The sequence below is a fragment of the Colletotrichum karsti genome, assembly GCF_011947395.1.
Source record: "Colletotrichum karsti strain CkLH20 chromosome Unknown Scaffold25, whole genome shotgun sequence".
NCBI lineage: Eukaryota > Fungi > Ascomycota > Sordariomycetes > Glomerellales > Glomerellaceae > Colletotrichum > Colletotrichum karsti.
The window spans coordinates 38812-62814 of NW_024065925.1; the positions used below are offsets into that span (position 1 = coordinate 38812).

The following is a 24003-nucleotide window of genomic DNA, read 5'->3' on the forward strand; positions in this document are numbered from 1 at the left end:
CTGCGACTTGCTCCCAGTCACCAGTCGATTCCGCATAATCATCACAAACCCCTCTCTACACGATACCGCCCCCGACTTGCGCGATCCTGAATTCGGCGGCCTTTGCCCATTAGTTGCCTGCAGGCGCCGACGGACCAGCCTGGCAAGCATTCTTCAATCAACAGCATCGCTGATTCTGATACAATGTCGTACAATCCGTACGGAGGTAGGCCTTTCTGGGCCCCATACACTCACTTCTACTCACCCGAACTCTCAGCAGGAAATCCTTACGGGCCTCCTCCGAGCTATGGCGGCTTCCCAGGATCGAATGCCGCGCCTGGCATGGCTCCCCCACCTGGTTTAGGTCCGACGCGCCACGCAGCACCCTCTCGATACTATACTGACCGATTCTCAGGCCCTCCGCCAGGCATGTCTTCCGCTCCAGGAATGGCACCACCTCCCGGTGTCCAACAACCCAACAACGCACAAGCTAACCGACAAAGCGGCCTGCCGCCCAGCTTCCAAGCTCCCGCGAACCTGCCCAACATCAACTTCAGCGCCCCCGTCATCCGACTGGGAACCATAGGCGCCAAGCCGGGTGTCCCTGAGTTGGGAAGGAAGGACAGCAATGCGCAGACTGGTGGACGGCCAGGTCTGGGCATGGACCGTGGTCTTGACCAGTCAAGAGCCGCAGCTCGAGAACACATGCAGTCATTGGTGCCACCTACCAATGAAGAAAAGCTACGCACATTGTTCATCCACAAGATCCCAGATGGCGTTGGCGGCGATGACGGCGTCGAAAGGCTTCTCAACGCTGTGGGAAAACTACGCAGATGGGACGCTGCGGTCTCTGTTCTGTCGGACGGCAAGGGTACAAAATTTGGTTTTGCACAGTACGAGGACCCCGACTCCTTTTCAGCCGCTGTCGATATACTGCAGGATGTCAAAGTCCCTCTGAAGCGCCAGAATCCTGCCGAAGCCCCTCCCTCCGCCGCCGACGACGACGACACATTTGACGGTGTCGAGATGGTCAAACTTCAGGTTACAGTCGACCCGAACTCCCTCAAGTACCTCGAATCTTACAAGGAGAGCAGAGGCGATGACGGCGCAGCTGAATCGAGAGTCCATGCTGCAAGGACAGCGTTGAGGAACGTGGTCAGGGATCTCGTTTATCCCAAGACAGCGGTGACCGACGGCGAAGGCGACATCGCGATGGGCAATTCAGGCGAAAATGTTGAGGTTGTCAACATTCCTCTCGCACAAGACGATGAGCTTGCAGATATTCCTGCCGAGATGCGTGAAGTTGTCGCTGCTGAGATCGCAGCCTTCAGAGAGCGCAGTAACAAGCGAGACATGGAACGTCTGAAGCGCGAAGAGGAATTGGAAGAGATGGAGCGAAACCGAAACGGCCCTTCACGCCCATCCAGACTGGACTCGCCGCCACCATCCAACTCCAACAACATCCCCGTCGGCCCTCGGGGTGTACCGAATGCTCCGTCAGGCCCTAGGGGCCAGAATGGCACCCGGTCAACGTCTTTCGTTAATGGCGGCATCTCAAACACCGACTTCTCCGTCAACCGAGAGGATGAAGACACAGACGCCGATGATGAAGAGCTCTACCAAAGGGAACTTTCCAAGCAAAAGTCCGAGGAGGAGAAGATGTACCTTGAGGCAGAGCGAAAGTGGGTGAATCGAGAGCGCTCCCGAGCAGCAGCTCTAGAACGAGAGAAGGACCGCGAGATTCAAGAAGAGGAGAGCTTCGAGAGACGGGCGCAAGAACAGTTGGAGAGAGAGAAGGCCTGGGACGACGAACGCGAAGCCTCCAGAAAGAACCACCTTTACTACCGCGACCACGCTGCCTGGGTGAAGAAACGACAAATTGAGAGGGCCGACGAACTGGCTAGAGACGAGGCGGACCGCAGAGCGGAGGAGGACGAGCGGCGCAGAGAGGCGGCAGACATGGAGAAGGCGCGTGGCATGGCCGATTCGTTCCTCGACCAGCAGGCTCAAGAGATGGAGCAAAGGCAGCAAACCACTGTCTCCGCGCCAGCGCCTTTCAAGTTGTCTCTTGGTGCCGCTGCTCAACGTTCACAAGCACAGCGTGCCGCTCCGCAACGGCGTACTGTTGCCGAAGTGGAAGGCCTTCTCGATGACGAGGAGCAGGATGGCACCGCCAAGAGACAGCTCATTCCCATCCAGTTCGAGCCTACGACTGCTGCAGACAAGATGACGGAGGAAGAAATCAGCAAAGCCGTTCGCGCACTTGCACAGGAAATTCCGTCCGAGAAAGAGGGTTTGTGGAATTGGGCCGTGCAGTGGGACTACCTGGACGACGCCATCATTCGCGAGAAGCTTCGGCCGTTTGTCGAGAAGAAGATCGTCGAGTACCTCGGTGTGCAAGAAGAGCTGCTGGTCGAGGTCGTGGAGGAGCACTTACGCAAGCATGCCAAACCCTCGGAGTTGGTTGAGGAGCTTGTTCCAGTATGTACATCAACATCACCTCTTGAAGTTTTCATGGCTAATTTTTTTCTTAGGCTTTGGATGATGAAGCGGAGGACATGGTCAAGAAGTTGTGGCGCATGGTCATCTTCTTCACCGAGAGTGAGAAGAGGGGATATCCGGCATAGTGTAGGCAGCCCGTCACGATGTATCTTTACCAAGTTTCTCTCGGCAGCAGGACCAAACAGAGCCGGTGCTGCTCATTTCTGGGACGCGGACTCGCCGCCAAGCATTTTCGCCTAACAGGACTTCCTGCAACAAAAAGTGAGCGAAAACATTAGAGGCGAATCCCAAACTAGCAGATTTGAGAATCCAGCAACTTACTCTGCTGAACCAGATTGCCGCCGCCTCTGCCATCAGTTGAAGCTGAACCAACCCCGACTTGACTTGTACGAGCTATGCACAAGTTCTCGATATTAAGAAAGATAAGCAGTCGTGAGTGGTGAACACTATTTATGTTTTTCTGCTTGTGTTTTCTAAATAAGTTCACTTTCTTTTCACAAACCATCCCCTCCCACCGCACGAGCGCGAGCCTTCAAGGCCGCAAAGTCCCAAGGCACCGGAGAAGGCGACGGAAATGGCAGGCCCGTAATATCGTATCCGGTATCGTGGGGGAACCCTTCTCCCGGCGGGCCCTCAACCCAGGCGTGCCGGCCTACCTACCTAGTTAGCCTGGAGATCACTCAGCCCACGGCACAGGGGTAAGGCCTTTCGTTCGGCTCACGGCACACTGACAGAAAGCTTCGCATCCATCGCTACCCTGGACATGGATGGTGACACTAACTACTAAGTCTTCGGTGATTCAATTGCAACAGAAGCGTGCATTTCACGAAATCCACGAAGTCTTCGTCGAGTCATGACACATTCTTGCAGTGGAAGAAGTTCAGGCTCGCTTCCTCGTTGGTTTCGTCCTCTTTGCTACATGTACAGTTATCTGTGAAGTACTTACTTTGATTGGAGTAAGCGGAACAGACTGCGATCTCTCTCACCTTAGTGAACGAGCGCACTGGGATCTCGGCATCCATTGCCCTCCATTCGCGCGGCTTGAGATCAATTGGGATCACATATGGTGGGGATACCCCCTTTGAGTCATGGATCTGTTCATTTCAATCTTAGTTTCGTCTATCCTCATGTCTACCACGGTTGATCCCGACTCTTCCTGGCTCAAGGAACTAAGCCGAGCTTTCCCAAGACATCCCAATTCTCTTTTACGGCCAATTGCATTGCGATGACCTGCAACCTCTGCCCACTCGGCATCGAAGTATGGTGCACGCTAGTTATTGCCCAGGAAGTCCCCAAGACCCTCCAAGACTCTCCAAGCCCCCCAAAAAAGCAGCAGGCCCCACTGCCCCAAGCATTCGATACGAGGTCAGTCGGTGTTGCTGACCACCCAAATCCTGGCTGAGGCCATACGGAAAGTGTCGAAATTGACATGCTTCGGGATAGGCGGTACTAAGGTAGACAAGCCATTGTCACGGCAGGCCTAGCCTCGTATAATTGACTTTTCTGCGAAATCCTTCATGCCGCCATGCCGCCAAGAGGGGCACTTCCCTGCCGCCAGGAACTGTGTTTCCATGCCCTTGGGCTGAATTCAAGAGATAAACTCGCTGTCCGCATCGTGTTGCTGCATGGCGGCATGCATTTGTCTCAGATGGCTGAAATGCCGACCACAGCATGCCGAACATGTTCATCCCATCACTGAGACGCTCATGTGTCGTTTTGCTGACCTGTGGCATCATCACCACCATTCTTCTGACAAGCTATCGATTAGACTGGGAGCATCAGGTCTTGGACCTACCACAACCTCTGAATAACGAAAGCCGGACCTCCCTCGCGTCTGCGTCGGAACCGAGCCATATCGTCGGGTCACGTTTCGCTTACGCGCAATATGCAACAGACTTGAACTATCTCTGTAATGCGGTAGGTTTTCTTGACGCGTACCTCCTGGGTGAGACATGGGCTAACATCGACGCCAGGTCATCAACTTCAACCGCCTTGAGCGGCTTGGTACCAGCCACGATATGGTCCTGATTTTTCCTGAATCCTGGACGAGCGGCACTTCGCAACAGGCCAAGGCGATCCGTAAGGTTCATGTCGAGTACCCCGAAATCGTGCTGCGGCCCTTCGAATATCTGCGCATCTCCAAGACGAAAGCGAGCGCCACCTGGGCCGACAGCCTCAATAAGTTCCACGCTTTCGATCTCGGAGAGTACGAACGTGTTTTGTTGTTTGATTCGGATACCCAGGTTTTGAACAGCATGGACCACATCTTCTCGTCACCCAAGGCCGCCGTCGCCTTGCCTCGCGCGTACTGGCTGAATGAAATCGATACGCCGGTTTCTGAGCAAGTTTTGAGCTCTCACGTCATGCTCATTGAACCGAACGAGAGCTTGCATAAGAAGCTCGTTAAAGGCTCGCTCTCGTCGGGCAAGCTAGACATGGACTTGGTGAACAGCATGTTCAAAGACAGCGCGACAATCTTGCCGCACCGGCGGCTGGCACTTCTGACGGGAGAATTTCGCGACAGCGATCATCAGAAGTACCTCGCACCCGGCAACGACAGGTGGGATCCCGTGAAGGAGGCGTCGAACGCATATCTGGTACATTTCAGCGATTGGCCCATGCCAAAACCTTGGGAACCGCGCACGAAGGCGCAGTGGGAGGCCGCGTTACCTGGATGTACAGACGAGGGGGCGAACAGCACCGATCAACCACAATGCGCCGACCGCCTTGTGTGGACTGGATTTTACGAAGACTACGATGCCGATAGGAAGCGATATTGCAATCACTGGGGATGAAGAGATTGGGGATGACCAGTCACAAGCAGCACATGAGCTGGGCTTGCTGGCCACCGATTGACTTCGAACAACACAGAAAGGCCGTCTCAAAAGACGTCGTAATGCCCCGGCTGCATCATACTCGATGTTTGAAGACGGAAGGATCCCTCAAATGCATCATCGACACCAAATTCCTTCGTTGGCCACACTCCCGAAATAGAGAGTGTCGGGAAAGGTCCGACACCCACGGCCTCAGACATTTAGGTGGCCTTCATTACGCACAACGCCCCAATTCAGTCCATCAGCTTACTAGCAGCCTTTTACTGTCGGTAGACTGCATACGGTTTTCTCATCGGAGCTGAAAAACTTAAGCGCCGTTTGTTGATAAAAGGAGTGCTCATCTTGACGTTGGGCCCATTCCATGGAAGACGGTTGGTTTGACTCACGACAGGAATGATCTAGTGCGATCAAGGAACGATTGCCAATGCCACGTCAAAAACCCGTCGTCTCGACACGGATGTCGCTGGTGAATATGAGTGGTTCGCCGGCGTGACGTTGCTGTAGGATGCAGCCGCTGCGAAAGCACGCCATTCGTGCCTGGATGTTGCAAAAGACTACGCAACAGGGCCGCGGCCGGGGATGCATCGCGGGGCTGTACCGGCGAGTGCCGTGGCGATGTGGAAGTTGCCATATAAATGAAGGATCAAACAGGGAAAAAAAGCATTTTGGGTCCAAGGCTGGTGGCTTCTCATCTTGGGCAACAGATCAGTACATCCTAAACCATTGACACCGGATCACTGGAAGCAATGTATCTCAAGTCTTTTGCGGCCTATGCCGCGCTTCTATCTACTGGCGCTGCTTCTCGCTTGACGTCCGATGACAGCCAACTCCCTCTTAGCCCTGCGGGCACATCCTCGCGTCGGCCCAATATTGTCTTCATTCTCACCGACGACCAGGATCTCCACATGAACTCCCTGGACTATGTACCTCTCATCAAGAAGCACCTAATCGATCAAGGCACCCTCTATAAGCGGCATTTCTGTACAACAGCAGTCTGCTGCCCCTCTAGGGTGACACTTTGGACTGGCAAGGCTGCACACAATACCAATGTCACCGATATCTTTCCCCCATATGGTGAGTGACGACAACTTAATGAGTTGACCGTTACTCATTCCAATTCAGGCGGATATCCCAAGTTCGTGGCAGAGGGTCACAACCAAAATTACTTGCCCATCTTCCTTCAGAATGCCGGCTACAACACCTACTACACGGGCAAGTTATTCAACGCACACACCGTGGACAACTACGATAGCCCTCATGCAGCTGGATGGACAGGGTCTGATTTTCTTTTGGATCCTTTCACGTACTCTTACCTAAATGCGACATTTCAACGCAATCAAGATGAACCGATCAGCCATGAAGGGGACTACAGCACCGATGTTCTGGCTGGCAAGGCTCTGGGTTTCCTCGACGACGCCCTTGCTGAGGACAACCCTTTTTTCATCGGCATTGCGCCGGTGGCGCCTCATTCGAATGTGCAAGCCAATGTCATCAATAATGGCAGTGAGCACAATCCTCACGGAATCATAGCGACGCCACCTATTCCTGCCCAGAGGCATGCCCACCTGTTCCCTGATGCAGTCGTCCCACGGACAGACAACTTCAACCCCGATAAGGAGTCAGGGGCCAACTGGGTAAGACAACAGCCCAAGCAAAGCCACGAAAACGTTGCCTTCAACGATCACTTCTATCGCAATCGGCTTCGGGCACTTCAGGCAGTTGATGAGCTCGTCGACTCCGTTGTGGCGAAGTTGGAGCAACATGGCATCCTTGATGAAACGTACATCTTCTACACAACGGATAACGGCTATCACATCGGTCAGCATCGTCTTCAACCCGGGAAAGAGTGCGGGTACGAAGAGGACATTAACATCCCATTGATCGTCCGGGGACCCCGAGTCCCGGAGGGCAAGGTAGCGGAGATCGTGACCACACACCAGGACCTGGTGCCCACGATTCTTGGTCTCGCACAGGCTCCCATTCGAGCTGATCTCGATGGTCTTGCTATTCCGCTTACCAAAGATGATTTTGCGGATGCTACGAAGACACGGCACGAACACGTCACGGTTGAGTACTGGGGCTTCGCTGCGTCCGAGGGCCCCTGGGGGTACTTCGGGAGGAATGAGTCCTTCGTGTTCAACAACACCTACAAAGCCCTCCGCGTGGTTTCGAAGGAGTATAACCTATATTACTCGGTATGGTGCAATAATGAGCACGAGCTCTATGACCTCAACGTGAGTTTTATCCCGACCAGACTCTGGCCCGATTGGTGAGATACTGACTGAGCTGAACTCAGACCGACCCGGGTCAGTTGAACAACCTTCTGCATGAGAAGTCGACGGCTGCATCCCTTCTTGGATTCTCAATTGAAAAGATAGTTTCTCGTCTTGACTCTTTGTTACTCGTGACAAAGTCTTGTAAGTGGTCTGTCTGCACCCGACCTTGGCGTTCTCTTCACCCACAAGGCAACGTCGACAATCTGCGCGATGCGCTGTCCCCTCGATTTGATAGTTTCTACCAGCAACAGCAGGTCCGGGTTGAATACTCGCGCTGTGAGATGGGTTATTTGATCGACGCTGAGGGCCCGCAATTTGAACGAGATGGACTTGTTTACTGGAAGGGCCTCAACTGGGGCGATTGGGTTTGAACAGGTCGACAGACTATGTCGCATTGTGCACGATACCTTCCAGGGAACTAGCCGGTATATGGATTCATTGACAATGTTACCGCGACCTTCAAGCTCAAAGCTTCATAGCCGTTCCCACCATAACTCAATGTTTCGCGGTCAGTGTGATTCAATCCTCAAATGATAATGAAAAATCAACGATAAGAATAGATCAGTTGCACTGGAGTGAGTAAGCAGCTACAATACTCGGCGCAACCGTGTCAATAGTCTGGAAGATGTCTTTAGTCAATGAGATCATTAGATCCACCAATCGGTTCTTGAAAAGCCAGCAGGCCGCCATTCCAGCAATATGATTTGCGGGTTTTCTTTGGCGCAAGATCCAGTATCAACTGAACAGTAACACCTGCTTGCCTTCTGCTGACTTTCCATCAGCACATTTTGAACACACCAAGGAGATCTGCGTGGGTCACAGTATTCGGTTTCATGTGCAACAGCAATGCCTCTCAGTTCAACATTCACCCAAGGAGTCTGAACTTGTGGCCAGTTACCAGTTGGTGCCTCGACAACTAAACACGCTACTGGGTGGCCTTCACAACAACCAACTACGCAACTTTGAGTGAGTAACCCCAGATGGTATCGTACCATCATGTATACTCGCACCTGCTCACTCAAATAGATGGAATTCCGGAACATTTGTCCCGTGAGATTTGCCCGGGCGCGAAGGTACAATCTTTTCCAAACTGCCCGCTGTTGTTTTGTAAGTCTCTTAGCGGACATTAGGCAACTATGAGAAGATTTGTACATCACTGCAGGAGAATTCGGTATCTTGAAACGGACTTACAGACGGGGGAATCGATGTTCTAGACGTGGATTTTGGAAGCTTTCATGAGGTGAGGTACCACCCAGAACCCTCTTTCAAGTCTCGGTTTAGTATGTCTTGGCTTGGCATGCACTCCAGAATACCTGGTAAGCTGGCGCGCCGTTTCCATGTGTTTCCAGAACCATACTTTGAAAGAAGCAGATTCTGATGTCCTTCGCGTATTGAAGTCATTGTTGAAACTCATCCATGTCAGGCAGTCCGGAATCGATCTGGACCAAAACCGCTTCATTCGACGACGCTTATCTAGACTATACCATGACGACCAGCGAGCTTCAATGCCACAATGGAACAAGAATCAAGCGGGTTCTGTGCCCAGGCCAATCGAGATCCGGATTCCATCATCCCTTTCACAGTCTTGCCAGATGGGTCTTCGGGCCTCAAGGCATAGCTTCGCTCGAATGCCACGTCTACATGCACGGAGACTTTGCTTATGGCAGCCGGGCCGGCACGGGAAACATAGTCTTTCGTAGAAGGTCCGAAGACTCACGCGGTTATCGGATGTACGCCTGGAACGATTTGGATCGGGTCAACTCGTTCGAAAATATCAGGAGAAGAGGGGCATGCCCGGCGCAATCATTCATGAACGTGGAATTGTAAGATTTCTGGTCTCCAAGGGCCGTCTTTTCAATGTTCAAACCCTCTGATGTGACCTGCGATAGAGGTTAACAAAACTCGACCTGCGATGTAGGCAAGTTTATTGAAGCTAGCACGCAAGGCATTGAAACCAATTGCAAGGATTGGGTAGGGTCGCTCAACGGCAAATAAGGAGCTTGTAGAACGCGGAAAATTCCATTTACACCAGGTACTACTCCCTGCTAATCGGTGAAGACGACTGAAAAGGCTGGCCACCAAGACAAGTAATATGCAAGCTTCGATTGAACCGAGTAAAATAATAGCTCTTTGCAGGTGTTCGCCATCGAACATTCGCACCAGTGATCCTCGCATATCGCTACCTGAAAACTGACTGGTCGTCCAGATCCAGTCCCGATGCAGACAGACAACTTGTTTCGCCTCAGCTGAGATGCAACAGAACATCAGACGAGTCGCCTGTTGCTGATTTCCAAGCGTCGAATACTTGCTGCTTTGGTCGAATGAAACAGATGGCAGTCCAACCACCGATTACCCATTTCCAAGCCCGTTTCATTCCCGTGTTGGTCTGTGTTTGATTCACACATGTTAGGCGGAAAAGCATTCGGAGGAGGGAAACAAAACGGACTCGGCGATAGGATTAATGACGGCCTGGCCAAGGCTTCTTCTTTGCCTCCTTCGCGACGCGAACTTGGCCGATGACATCGGGACCGCAACGGCGTCAACCTTCAGCAGAGTTTCACATTCCAAGTCAGCTGGATAATGAGTCAGATGAGTGAATGTTTCCGAGATCCCGCATCCGACTTCGCAACAGTCAGATTTGCTGTCTTTCCGGGTGGCACGGGCGAGATCCGGCGAGGAGCAAATTCTGACCCTGGAAGATCTCATCTGCAACGGCCGGGTGAGCCCCCACGTGCGACTGCAAGTCAAGGATCTCGGTAGACTGCATTTCAAAAAATTGATTGTTACACCATCTACCGCATTTTAAGGGGTCCTGCACCGAGTTACCATGTCCAGCCGGCCGGGAAACAACCGGGCCCCGCCGGCTCCCCGGCCATTGTGGGGGCCGAGGATGACCGAAGTCGTATGGCGGCAATGGCGCAATATGTCGCAATAGCATGGACCCAGAGCCTGGATCCCCTTATCGGCAACTTTTCATCCTGCCAAGGATGTCTTTTGCAAATTCTCCCATCAGTCATCGAGTAATGAGGACCGGGAGCTTAGGAAGAGGAAATCGGAAGTTTGTGTAAAGTCTGATTGGCCGACGTCATGCGGACATTTGGGGATCTCGGCGGGTGCGCGTAGTATGCCTTGCACAGATGCGCCGTCCCCGGAAACCTGAAAAGGTTCATCCTAGCAAACAATGAAGTCTGAGAAAGGTCGATGACACCTTGGTCATCTTCGATCCGTGACGGCACACTTGCGGCTCTTTGTCTCTTCCATCTCTACAACCCACGCAGGAGCGAAGCGATTCGACCATGGCTCGCAGCAAAGAGACGCTGCATAGCAGCAGAAGTAGAGATGAAGAGACCGAGAGAGTGGTAGACGAAAGGTCGCCGCTGCTGTCGCGGGCTCGAAGAGAATCGAGTTCGTCAGGTGAGAGCTCCTTGACTTCGTCGTCGTCCAGCGGAGACTCGGACGGTCAATTCCTTCCATGGCATCTCACACCGTCGACAGAGGTCGACGAGGCGTGCGTCGATATTGAACGCACCGCACCCGCCCGCGCCGACGATGCGACGGAGACGAAGACCAAGGGGACGCCGGCTTCGGCCGTCATCAAGATCGTAGCGATCTTGCTGGTTGGGACATTTACCGCCAACGCCGACGGTTCTTTGGTCATGGCCACGCACCCGACGATTGCCTCCGAGTTTGATGATCTTGAGAATTCGAGCTGGTTGTTTGTTGCTTTCGCACTTGCCGGAGCAGCTACTCAGACTTTGGTCAGTAGACAAGTGTTTGTATGGCGAGCCACCCAGGGTAATCTAACTGTGGGATAGTACGGAAAATTGAGTGACATCTACGGCCGCCGGGCCTTGCTTATGGTATCTTATCTACTATTTGCCATTGGATGGTTAGTTGGTCAGGGTTCCTGGCAAAAGATCAGAGGCTGACAGATATAAGTGCAATGGTTGGTGTTGGCGGTACGATGTGGCAGGTTGTTCTCGGCCGTGTAGTATCTGGATCTGGCGGTTCATCGTTGAACGTGCTTGGATTACTTCTGATCACGGGTGAGTATGCCAGCCAAATCTGAGACGATCACTTCTGACCTTGATAGACCTGGTACCGCTCCGCGAAGTCGCCGCATGGCAGGCCGGTCTCAATCTTGCCGCCACTGTAGGCCGCAGTCTCGGTGGTCCTCTCGGAGGGTGGCTCGCAGACACGATCGGTTGGCGATGGTCGTTTCTCGGCCAAGCTCCCATCTTTCTAGTCGCAGTTGTGCTTTGCTGGCTTTTCCTGCCGAAGGGAAAGCCTAGTCAAATGGCACAAACAGAAGTCGAGGAGGATGTCAAGCCTGAAGAAACGAAAGGTAGCCCCTTGGCCAGGATCGACTTCTTGGGAGCTGGGCTGTTGGCGCTTTTCATTCTGGCCTTCCTCTTGCCGATCGAAATCGGAGGTACGAAGGTCCCTTGGACGCATCCCGTCATTTTCGCGCTTTTTGGTGCTGCGATCGTGTTGGGCGGCTTGTTCGCTGCCACGGAAGAGTGGTGGGCAAAGGAGCCGATCTTTCCCTTGGAACTTTTGAAGCACCGAGACGTCGTCATCACGTACTTCATCACCGGTGCCCAAGTTGCTGCTCAGCTCGGCCTCATGTTCTCGGTGCCGTTATACTTCCAGGTCACTCAAGGAGTATCGAACACAGTCGCAGGGCTCCATCTCTTTCCAGCAGTGGCCGGCAACGCCATTGGCGGGATCGTGGGTGGTTATCTCATCAAAGAGTAAGGCTCATATTTGGCGGCCAGACCTGTTTGTTTTGCTAACTTGTATAGAACTGGCCGCTACAAGCATCTTTTGATCGTCGCAAGCATAGCCTCGTCGATTTCGTACGTCCTTCTCCTTCTCCGGTGGCATGGAAACACCAACGTATGGGAGTCGCTCTATATCTTCCCAGGAGGTTTAGGAGCTGGTCTTGTGCAGACAGCCGGGTTCATCAGTGCCCAAGCCGGCGTCAATCCGAAACACAAGGCGGCAATTACATCCGGTGTATTCTTGACGGTTCAGATCGGCATGATCATCGGCCTTTCGAGTGTTAGCGCTGTGATGATGGAGACGATGCGATGGAAGCTGGGCACATTGCTGAAAGAGATGGGAATTGACGCAATTATGCGACAAAAGGTGAGCCGAATCCGCCGTCCCAGGACCCAGGTCTTTCTTTTGCTGACACAGATGACTGTAGATTATCCAGAAGGCAACTTCGAACGTGGAATTCATACACCACACTGATAGTAACGTTGCGAAAGCCGTCGTACAGGCATATGTCGAGGGACTGGGGTGGAGCCATGGCTTCTCACTTGTGTCATCTGCGCTGGCGTTCTTTGCGGCCTTCTTTCTTCGGGAGCATCAGCTTTGATTCATGAGACACTCATAGAGGTAGACGTGCGATCATTGCAGGCGAGCAACGTTGCGACGACATTCGTTCATAGAGACTCATTGTGTATCATAGTTGGTGTACTTGCTGGATGTCCGGCGTAATGGCGAGTCGCGTTAGAAAATGGGCATGTTCAGAATCTTCATAAGACACGCTGCTGATAAGGCTTCTTATAATAAGATCCAGTCTGTCTTGTCGCAGCTGGAGGTGAAAATTTGCGGTAAATTCGGTATGGCGAAGATGGACAGCAAACGCGACCGTTCGCAAGACAGTGTCAAACTGTGAAGCACGGGCCATGTTCTCGGTGTACATCGGTGAGACGCTTGCCCGAGTGCATCCCGTCCACGTCTCCAACTTCCATTTGAACATGATCATCGTCATCCAGTTGAATCTCATGAACTCCAGAACACAGCTCACCGCGCCCAGAATTTCATAGTCCCGAAGAAATTCGAAAATTTCGGCATTTCACATAATCCTCACTTGCGGCGACTCAGGCTCACGTCACTCAGCAACCCCGCCCCTTTCCATATTCATCAGTAGTCTCCGAGCCCTCATCGAATTCGAAAGTCTAAAGCGGACAGACCGCCTCGGCGATCCATCATCATGGTGTAAAAGACCACCCGAACCCTGACCTTTCTTTGCTCAGGGGCACTCAACTGACAACCTCCCAGCTCAGACGCCCTCGCCGACGCAGCAGGGGCGAGATTGGCCTATCTGATGGAGCGGCTGGTAGTCGAACACCTCGGCCACCGCATGATCGTCCTCGACGACGGCGACTACGACGATGAAAGCGAAGCACTCTCGGCGGTAGAGCTCGAAGAGCCATGTCCCAACTGTCGGTCTCCGTACCACGCCATCCTCGATTGCGGGGCCGACTGCGGCTACTGCGGCCAGGACTGGCACACGGTCGACGTGTGCGAGAGCATCCCGCGGAACCACTGCAAATGCACCACCTTCCCGCAGCGGCACCTTGCCAAGCGCTGCCCCGTCGTTTGCACCGCCGAATGCCCCAAGACGGAGAATGGGGAGCCACCGGGGAGCGACTACCACCGCAACGCCATGATCTGCAAGGCTCGGTGCTGCATGTGCGGGCTGCTCGGCCACGCAGGCCGGGATTGTCACCTGAAAAAGTGCCGCTGCGGCACGAGTCACCTGACGATCGACCATCCTCCCGGGAAGAGGAAGTGCGTCGTTGAGGACTGTCCGAGGTTCTTCTGCACGAGGCACTGCCAGAACGCTGACTGTAGGGTTCAGTTGCAGAAGTTGGGGGAATCTGTATGCGGATCTTGCGGCGCGGATCAGTCCACGCTGTTTTCACAGCGGCTGGGTGAGGATCACCAGCGGCCACCTCCGAAAGGCTGACAAGTTGCTTCCCGGGAGATGAGGCCAGGTTTGGGCGGTCCATCCCTTCGTTCAGTTCTCCCCGTGGTTCAGGGCTTCACCGTTAGATCAACAGTCATGGTGTTCTCCCGAAGTTGAATCTGCGGGAACAGAGGATGGCCCGGCGCTAAAAGAAGTGCCTTGGGCTCACTCGCAACTCTGTCGAGGAGCGACCTGGCCACGAGGCCAAGGTAGCACGAGGATTGATGCCGCACCAAAATACCAGTTGAAGAGGGTGACGGACGAAGATGGATAGGCGCGGGTGGTTTGAAGCGACAACGGTTGTTTAAGCATTATGATATCACTGCAACACAGATGCATTAGCATCGAAGCGGCCTATTTCTGACTCGCGCATTTGTGATTCCATTCACGATCGAAATCTCGTAGGTGCCCAATCTTGCACACTCTAGCAATTATATCAAAAGAAACTCCAAGCCCAGCCTGATGGGTACGCCGTCCTTGGCCCAGAGCAAAAACAAGACCAGGCTCCGGCCAGCGAGTACGCCAGTATGTAAGTAGGTGGTATCACGCGCAATTCCCTTAACTCCCCGCCGTCAGCAGAACCTAGACCGAATGTGTGTAGCAAAATGCAAAACGCCGCTCGAAGAATCATCCACAAGTTGCAATCTCAATCGTCCATCCATCCACCGTCGTCACCGTCAATTTCGATCTTCGTACCGAGGGCTTCTCGGCCCTGGCGGATCATCTCCTTCAGTCTCTGGTTCAAATCGTCAATTCGCGCGTCTGAATCATGCTCATCGCGGACCCTCCTAGCCGCTAGTTTCTTGGCCTCGGCATCCAGACGAGGACTTGCACGGATGGAGTCAACACCGAATTCCTTCTGTCTTCCCCGTGACGTCGCTGCCGATGCATTGCTATGCGAGCGTCGGTGTGACTTGGGGCTGGTCTTGGGCTGGACCGGCGAGGGAATGGCGCTTTGGCGCATGTTCGGGTTGCTGGGTCTCGCGAAGGGATTGGGGCTCATGCCGGCAGGCTGGGTCGGCAGAGGGATTCGGCTCGGAGACGGGCCTGTAAAATGGGTAGTGGTTTCGGGCGACCAGGCACCGGCGAAGCTGGCGGGCTGCCGCGGAGACATTGAAGCGGTTCCAGCGTGAGAGATGTTACTGTGGCTGGTAGTCGGCCTACGTTGGGTGTTGGGAGTCGAGCTAAGGCGCGGCTTGGGGACACTGATTCTGCGTCCGGTCACCATGGATGCTCTTGTGTTACGAGACACCGGACGCGATGCTGGCCGTGGCAGAGTTCTCCTGTGGGCAGCAGCCTGGTCGTCCACCACAACCCAGTTGCGAAGCTCATCATGGTTCCCGGCGCTAGTCTGCCTACGCTTCACAGCTGGGCGTGACGGAGTAGTTTCGGGGGCAATGGTATCTTGGATATCTTGGGCCTCGTGGGCAAAGGGGTTTGTGGTCGTGAAAGCGTTCGCAATGATGAAGTCGGGCTGAGGAAATCCACCAGGCGGCGTCATGTCGAGGACAGGAGCGCTGGGCTGAGGACTCTCGATGCCAAGGACAATCGACTTCTCCGATAGCTGAGCTTGAAGCTCGGGGCTGGGCTCGGGCGCCGGACTGGGCAGGCTCTGGCCGTCGATAGTGTAGGCTTTGCCGCCTCCAGCGGAGAAGCCTCTGAATGGACCGGCCTTGCAAAACTCCCAGACTTTGCCGACTACACCGCCAATGGTGTTGATGGCAAAACGGCTCCACCCCAGCGAAACGGGCTGGGGCTGCACAAGCATTGTTGGTTGAGAGCAGACGGGCGACTCTATCTCCTCGTGGGGCCGTTTCGATCCCAGCTGTCTCCTGTAGTCGGCATCCGAGTAGGTGCTCTCGTCGAGTGCGCCGTTCTCGAAGGGCGGTTTGGCGGCAGTGCCGGGGGTCTCGAGCTGGCCGGCGAGTGTGTAGCGGGCCTCTCGGTTCGGCTGGGGCGTCTCTTGATTCGGGGGCAGATGGCCTGAGCTATCGAGGCTCATGTTCCCATCGCACCAGTCGTGCAGAGGGGTCGCCTCGCGGGAGACATCGTTTCGACGTTTACGGTTTCGCTTCGCAGCATCGGAGTGGAAGCTTCCAGTAGATCGTGCTAGGTAGAAGGAGGAGCTTGCGGAGGGAGAAGAAGGGGTTCGGAAGACACCGGGGTGAACTCCTCCGGGCTGTGCGTCGAAGTAGGTACCGGGCATACGGTACTCGAAAGCCATGCTGAGAATTGCGGCCGTTGTTATTCCAACGACGATATGCAAGGACAAGCAGCTCCGCGCGATCGGATGATGGTTGTGAAGGGTCCGCGACAGAGACAGAGGGGGGATGCGAGGGCGAGCTAGGTCTTGGCTTGAACGGTGGTGATTCACACTGTCGCAGAGCTCAGAGGGAGATGTTCATGGCCGATCGGTGGTGCCAGGGCGCAGGATTTGCGTCGAATGTCTCGGATGATAAGGACTCTGTGTTGTTCGTGATGGACGGTCTATCTGTCGTCTGTCGTGTCAGCGGCCGTGCGATGGACAGTTTTGCGCGCAAGCCGGACGCTGTCAGACTTGACGTTGACAGGCGACGGAGGTGGACGGATTTCCGTGTTGACAAGGCGCGTGATGACGGGAGGAGGAGGTGCTGTGACTCTGTGAGCCAAGCAACACAAGCCAATGTCCGGGGGACAGCTGGTTTCCAAGGTTGGAGAAATGCGGCGGTGGGCGGGAATGGGTGTTATTTTTTTTCGGGGTAGCAAGGAGTAGCTGTCGGCGACCAACAAGCTTCCACCCGGTTGTGTTGGGTGTATTGGTGTGTTCGATGGCGTTTGCTGCCTGCCCAAGCTTCCAAGTGCCGGCAAAGCCCTTCTAGCTGAGTCGCTGTCGCACGCTGGTTGGTCGATGTGGCGGGTGATAGGACTGATCAACAGGCGGGAAAAAAAGATTGGATATTCGAACCAACTTGGTGGTGGCGTTCAGGTGACGTCGAGTTCGTTATGCGCCAGGAACGCAAGGGATCAATGATGCGAATGACGACGTCGCGGAAAAGGAGAAAACGAGTAAAAGCAAGATTGCGATGAAAGAAGACACTGTTGCTGTTCAGTGCAGAAGGGATGAGAAAGGTCGGATTCCCGCTGGAACTCTAATTAAAAATTAGAAATAAAAAAAATCAATAAAATGGGAGGTCGGTCTCGGTATGGGAAGACGCGACGGCGATGGAGTTGCCGGGGTGCTCGCCCGGGGGGCCGTGTCCGAGTCCCCGTACCTAACGCGTAAAATAGAGGGGCAATAATACCACACCGCCTCCCCAATCTCACGATGCTTGACCTTTGGTAATAGGGCCTTTGGTAATAGGCACCCCGTATGTTGGAAAAGTCCAATTCCTAGCGTCTATGGATATCAATTAAAAGCCTTCCTTCCTGTTGCCCATCTTCATGCAGCCATGCAATGCAGAGTGTCATGATGCGAAAACCCATCGCAGCTTCATCACCGCCCCGCCCCGCCCCGTGCCGTACCGTCCGACCATCCTGGCATCTCTCTTTTTCCAGCCCAAAAAAAAAAGTAGCGCCAACGGGAATCAGTCTCCCCCATCCGTGTCATTCGCATTCCACGCAGTCCTCCCTTAGTCGCGCGTGTAGTATTCGTGCTGCTGCTGCCTCGTGTCCTGCTTCACGCCACCGTCCACCTCGCCATGGACGTGCTCCTTGGCACCCCAGAACTGATCCCGCTCCTTGAGCAGCGCATCTGCCCACTCCTTGGTCTCGGGAAGCGAAAACTTGGTAGCGACGTAGGCGAACTCGCCAAGATCCAGCTTACCCTCGCCGCGCTTCTCGTACTCCATCATCTGGAGAAGCAGCTCCATCTTGTCCAGATCGTGCACGAAGTGGCTGTTGAGCGTCTTGGAGTCTTCGTACTCTTGCCAGATCTCGCGGATCTCGGCGCCGGCGAGACCACCATACACGCTTCCAAGCAAGCCCTTGGTGATATAGTCCATCGTCTCGGCTTCGCGTCGGTTCTTCTCGGGCTTGGGGACGCCGTCGACTGGGGTGATGTCTCCGACGAGCGACTCGGCCATGTCGTGGATGAGGCACATCTTCATGCATCGGGCGAGGTCGACACGCTTGGCGAGGTCGGGCGGGCAGAGCATCGACAGGAGGGACATGCGGTACATGTGATCGGCAATTGACTCTCCTCTGTGCACCATCATGTTATTCGAGTGATATCTCAGCAGTACCGATAGGGAATAGGCTTACCTTTCAACGCCGAAGCGACGCCAGCCCTCTCGTTTAGTCGTCTTCAGACGTTCGAGCATGTGGAAGTAGGGCAGCGGCGAGGTGGAGTTCTCAGGAGGCGCTCCAGAGGAGGCCTTCAGAGCCTTTTCGACAGTCCAGGTTCCCTCGACCTTGGGTGTCGCGACGTAGCCCAGGTCTGGCAGATGTTAGCAGAGGGGTAGCAGAGGAGCCGCGTGGTCCAACTCGCTCTTGATGTCTACCTCGCCGTTTGCGGCAGAGGTGCCGTTGGTGCCGTTGGCACCGTTTGTGCTCGATGGCGACATGGCTGTGAGCGGTGCGACACTCGAGTTCAGTTGCAAGTCTTGAAGAGACGTTGGAGGTGTTTCGGCGTCGTTGCGAAGAGAAGACGTCGCTAGGAGGAATTGGAGGAGATTGAAGTGCGCCTGGGTGCGGGGCAGGTGAGGAACGGAGAACTATCGCGGGGTCAGTTGATGGCGCTAGCCAGCCCAGAATCACGAGGGCAGAAGATGACACCAAATGAGCATAGGCTTACCTAGAAGACACTGGAGTCAATGGGTCGACTGATATGAGGAAAGGCATGAGGAAAGGAAAGGAGAACAACATAAACACAGCGCGGGCAGGCGAAAAGAAAAAAGGGTCGTCAAAAGGAAGGAGCATCCCAGCTTGATGTCACCGCCCAACCGCCCTGCGCTGCGGCTTCCCTGTGATTCCGCGCGACACAGTGGAGTACCACGACGCTGGAACGGACATCGGCCCCACCTTCGGCCAACCGGCCACTCACGTCAGCGACATTTGTGAGCGATGCCGCCCTCCGTCATAGGGCACTCCCGTCGTAGGTAGGCAATCCATCATTTCGCATCCTCAAATGGCAAACAAGCTCTATGCATCTTGCCTGGTTGCTTGCTTTTCTGCAGTTTCTTCAGCCTCTCAGAACCGAACAGAGCAAACTGACCTCCCAGTCGGATTCCGCTGAACATGCACAGCTGTCGACGTGGTCTCTCACTGTCCTTTACCATGTCCGCCTTGGGTCTCAAACTCCTACTGACAAGCCGGCATTGGATGACAGTCGAGCTAGCTAAATAACTTTCAGGTGTATTCTGGCGCAACTATCAGACCATGTCTGTGCCTTTACACGTTACACAATATCGACATTTAGCAAGGCCTACTAGTCTGGTTGTCTGAGCAAGGAGGGCGGCCGTTGGGAAAAAGCCAAGGTTCGCATCCTCGTCGAATCCTCGCGTACCTATCTCACGAGAACCTGACAACCAACATTTTCAGATCTGCATAGATATCCACAACAGCCATACTTTCTGCCAATTGCGATGAGCTGGGCCGTGCCGTACTCCCGTCCTCCTGGGCTGTCGTGAAGTGTCCGGATAAGAACAAAACCGCCTCATGACAACTAACGGCTGTTTCATTATGCGGGGCCCCGGACCCAGCATCCCACGTCGCTTATTATCCCATCAACTACCCCGCGATATCATCCATCAGCACATTCAAACGGGGTATCTTCCTCTCGGTCGTTCTCATCGCCATCACGGTACGATTCCTTTATCACCCATTCCCCGAAGCACGTTCTCGAATCTCGATATGGCTGCATCTCACCAAAAGATTTCCTTCGCCGTTATCGGCGTTGGTCTCATCGGCCCACGTCACGCCAGAACTGTCATCCAAAACCCCGAAACCACTCTCGTCGCCATCGTCGACCCAGCACCAGCCGGCAGGGAACTGGCAACCGAGCTGAACGTTGCTCATTATGCGTCCGTCGACGACCTTGTACAATCTCCCCACCCTCCCGAGGCCGCCATCGTCTGCACCCCGAACCACACCCACGTCAAAATCACCAAGCAGCTGGCTTCTCACGGCCTCCATCCACTCATTGAGAAGCCGATTAGTTCCGACCTTCCGAGCGGCCTCGACCTGTTGGACCACCTGAAGCAGACAGGCGTCAAGGCTCTCGTGGGACACCACCGTCGCTTCAACCCTTACATTTATGCCGCAAAATCCAGTCTGGACGCCGGAAGCGTAGGCAAGATCATCGCCGTCAACGGTGTTTGGGCCTTGTACAAGCCAGACGAGTACTTCGAAGGTCCCGGCGCCTGGAGAAAGGGCAAAGACGGCGGCGTCATCCTCATCAACATGATCCACGAAGTTGACATCCTCCACTATCTTCTTGGGCCTATTGTCAGAGTTCATGCCGAGAAAACAATGTCAGAGAGAGGCCACGAGGCGGAGGAGGGAGCTGCACTCACTCTTCGTTTCAAATCCGGTGTTGTCGGTTCTTTCCTAATCTCTGACAACACCCCATCGCCATTCAACTTTGAGGCCGGCACTGGCGAGAATCCTCTCATCCCACAGACACGCGGCACGTTCTACCAGGTATTTGGAGCCAATGGTACTCTCAGCGTCCCCGACATGGCCCTCTGGACATACGAAGACAAGAAATCGTGGCACTCCAACATGGCTACGCATACCATTGACGTGGGCAAAGGTGTCCCCTTCGAAATGCAGCTGAGTCATTTCTGCCAATACATCCGGGGTGAAGTAGCTCCGAGTTGCACGCCACAAGCTGGTCTTGCCGCATTGATCGTTTGCGATGCCATCAAGCAGTCGCTGGAGTCAAACACCACAGTTGATATCCCGGAGTACGAGCTGTGATATCTCCACGCGAGAACGGGCTGGACGTGGGAATCTGGCCAAGTGAGAAAGACGATCTGCACCACCAAGGGAGGATGCGAATCTGTGATACCAAGATCGTGATGGAGATATCATGTGTAGTGAAAACAAGAGCAGCTCGACTGCGCCGCAAGTTCATCAAGGCATTATGACCGTGCGTGTCGAATGCGGGGTCAGATCGACCTCGATCCAACTGACATCGCTTTGAAGCGGAAATGATCATTTCCAATGTAACGTCGCTTGCAGCGGTAGAAGTCCTCCATGTAAGCACATGTTGCCGTACCCGATGCTCACAAGTCCAGATACTTGTAATTATCCCTTCGGCGTAAGGGTCCCCGGTCGCAGACGCCCTCGTCTGTTCAAGGAAGGTCCCGATCTCTGACATCTGAAGTCCTTTGCCATCTCGTTCGGACCAGATCTCTTCCACCGGTCCCCTTCATGCGCGCAAACTAAATTTGAAAGGCTTGGCCAAAACCTAATTCGAGCCGGTGGATCCAAGGTTCAAGATCTCGAGCAGGCCGGGTACCGGTCTAACACCCCCTTTCACCAAGGTGGCAGAGAGTATCGAACAGCCAAGTCTCTGCAACTCAACCCGTTAGTGACGTACATTGACAAGTTCGGTTGGTTCAGCAGGTCATGTCTGTGAGGGGAAATTGTGGGCCATCTCAAGGCCCGGGCCTTGTTTGCACAACGGACCAGGGACTCAATAGGATGATGAGATGAAGGATCACGCTGCTCGGGCCCCCAGGAACTACTCACATCTGAAAGAGGGGAAACGAGGGTCTGATGGGACGCGGTCTCGTGGTATAAGACTCCCGTCATGTCGATACGGCCCCAGGACTTTTGTGCCACTCTTCGAATCGACTGCCCTAGTTGCTGGTGTCTTTCACTTACCGTACTCGAAGATGCGCCTTTTCAGTGCTCTGATAGGGACGATCTTACTCTTCCCGTCCGCATGGGCCGAGTCTGACAACGGCAAAGGCCGACAACCCGAGTTCTATAACTCGGCTCGACACGCCGCGGCAGATCCGTACGTCTTCTACGACTCGGAGAGTGGTCAATATTACGCCTACTCGACCGAGGGCGCTGATTCTGGATACCACTTTGCAATCTACATAAGCCCTGACCTCTCGACATGGAGCAAGCACCCAGGCGGCGTGTTGAAGGCGTGTTACGATGATCAGATGAAACGGATCGATGGCGGCCAAGCGTGCTGGGCCCGCGATTGGCAGTGGGCTCCCGAAACCTACTACAACGAGAGGACGGGATGGTACTTCTTCTTCTTCGCCGGACGCCTGCGCGAAGACATGGCCAAGGACCACTTCCGGTACTCCAAGTTTGAAGAGCCGTCCAAGCTCGGTGTGGCCGTCTCCCGATCGCCGACGGGGCCATTCAAAGAGATTCGGTCAGAACCTATTGGATATTACCCATTCGACCCTAATTATCACGATGTCAATCTCATCATGAATGAGCAGCAAATGCTGCCGCCGCAAAGTCTCGACGAAGGCAGGACGGCGCCCAAGGGCACCTACATCCCCACCATCGATCCCAACATCTTCTTCGACAGAGATGGCCGCATCTATCTCTACACTTCCCGGAATGCGTACAGGAACTGGAACTGGGACGAGAAGCTGGGGAAGTACATCGAAGAGTCAAACATCATCGTCGTTGAGATGAGTCGAGCGTGGTGGGACGACCCTTTCGCGCGGACCATGCCCGACATTGCACCCTCGGAGATTGACGTTCATGCAAAAGACGCACCAGAATTGCCGGCTAACATCACTTCTTACAACGGCACCGGAGAGATTGGGAGTCCGCCGCGGAAGGATGGCTGGAAAACGGTCATCTCGTACGGCGCTGACCCCCAAGATTGGGAAAACTTCCATGTCGACGACTACAAGAAGAATAACGGCACGAAGAAAGACCGGCGGTGGTCTGAAGGGAGCACGCTGATTAGGCGGACAGGTAAAGACGACAAGCCAGTTTACCTGCTCACCTACAGCGCCAACAACTATGAGGCCTCCAACTATGGTGTCGGCTTCGCAACGGCAGAGTCTCCTCTGGGTCCTTTCCGCAAGTCGGCTAAGAACCCCGTCTTGTCACAAGCTCCGGACGCAGAAATCCCCATTTACTCTACGGGGCACGGAAGTATCGTCGCTTCACCTCCTCGCAGCGGAAGAGACAGGGTCAGCGCTCAAGGGATCACCCACCGCACTCCCGAGGGAGCCGAGCTATTCTACGTGCATCACGCTCGAAATGATACGACGCGTGATCGCTCCATCTACACTACCCGTATGACGCTTAACGATTCCGCAATCTATTTCGGCTCGGACGATGCCATCAGCATGAGCTTGACGCCCATGGACCAACCACTGCCGAAGAACACATACCCACTTCAGTTCGACATTGGTTGTCCCAGGAGAAGAAATGCAGGTTCACAGTTCGAAGTGCGGGTGTTATCGAAGTCGGGTGCCCCTTTCGATCTGACTGAAGGCTCGAACAGAGTCGTGGCCCAGCCCGAGTCTATCGAGGCTACCTCGGTTGAAAAAGGCAATACAAGGGATGGCTCCTTTGTGCTCAAATTTGAAAACGGCTCGGTGAAAGAACTGGCTTACCAACGCTTTGGCGTCAAGGGCAACTGGACAACCATCACGAGTAAGCAGGTCAGCTGTGGGCGTGTGGAACGGCGGCTCACTTCACAGTCGTGAGATGAGTCGAACGCGTAGACTGT

The 24003-nt window shown here is 54.3% G+C and overlaps 5 protein-coding genes across 5 annotated transcripts; 3 read left to right on the plus strand and 2 right to left on the minus strand.

The window, feature by feature from the left end:
- Nucleotides 1-183: 183 nt before the first annotated feature.
- CkaCkLH20_07722 (uncharacterized protein) lies at nt 184-5276 on the plus strand (the record flags this gene model as incomplete). Its single annotated transcript, XM_038890438.1, has 5 exons — nt 184-343; nt 395-2460; nt 2514-2580; nt 4250-4398; nt 4455-5276. The coding sequence occupies 5 exons, from the start codon at nt 184-186 to the stop codon at nt 5274-5276; spliced, it is 3264 nt and encodes a 1087-aa protein (XP_038744046.1).
- Nucleotides 5277-15003: 9727 nt separating this feature from the next.
- On the minus strand, nt 15004-16581 carry CkaCkLH20_07723 (uncharacterized protein; the record flags this gene model as incomplete). Its single annotated transcript, XM_038890439.1, has 1 exon — nt 15004-16581. The coding sequence occupies one exon, from the start codon at nt 16579-16581 to the stop codon at nt 15004-15006; it is 1578 nt and encodes a 525-aa protein (XP_038744047.1).
- A 1384-nt stretch (nt 16582-17965) lies between these two features.
- Nucleotides 17966-18769, minus strand: CkaCkLH20_07724 (hd family; the record flags this gene model as incomplete). Its single annotated transcript, XM_038890440.1, has 2 exons — nt 17966-18536; nt 18597-18769. 2 exons carry the CDS (start codon nt 18767-18769, stop codon nt 17966-17968), a joined length of 744 nt encoding a protein of 247 aa, XP_038744048.1.
- A 1417-nt stretch (nt 18770-20186) lies between these two features.
- Nucleotides 20187-21254, plus strand: CkaCkLH20_07725 (quinate utilization oxidoreductase; the record flags this gene model as incomplete). Its single annotated transcript, XM_038890441.1, has 1 exon — nt 20187-21254. One exon carries the CDS (start codon nt 20187-20189, stop codon nt 21252-21254), a length of 1068 nt encoding a protein of 355 aa, XP_038744049.1.
- A 923-nt stretch (nt 21255-22177) lies between these two features.
- CkaCkLH20_07726 (glycoside hydrolase family 43) lies at nt 22178-23980 on the plus strand (the record flags this gene model as incomplete). The annotated part of the gene is made up of 1 exon (XM_038890442.1): nt 22178-23980. The coding sequence occupies one exon, from the start codon at nt 22178-22180 to the stop codon at nt 23978-23980; it is 1803 nt and encodes a 600-aa protein (XP_038744050.1).
- Nucleotides 23981-24003: the final 23 nt, after the last annotated feature.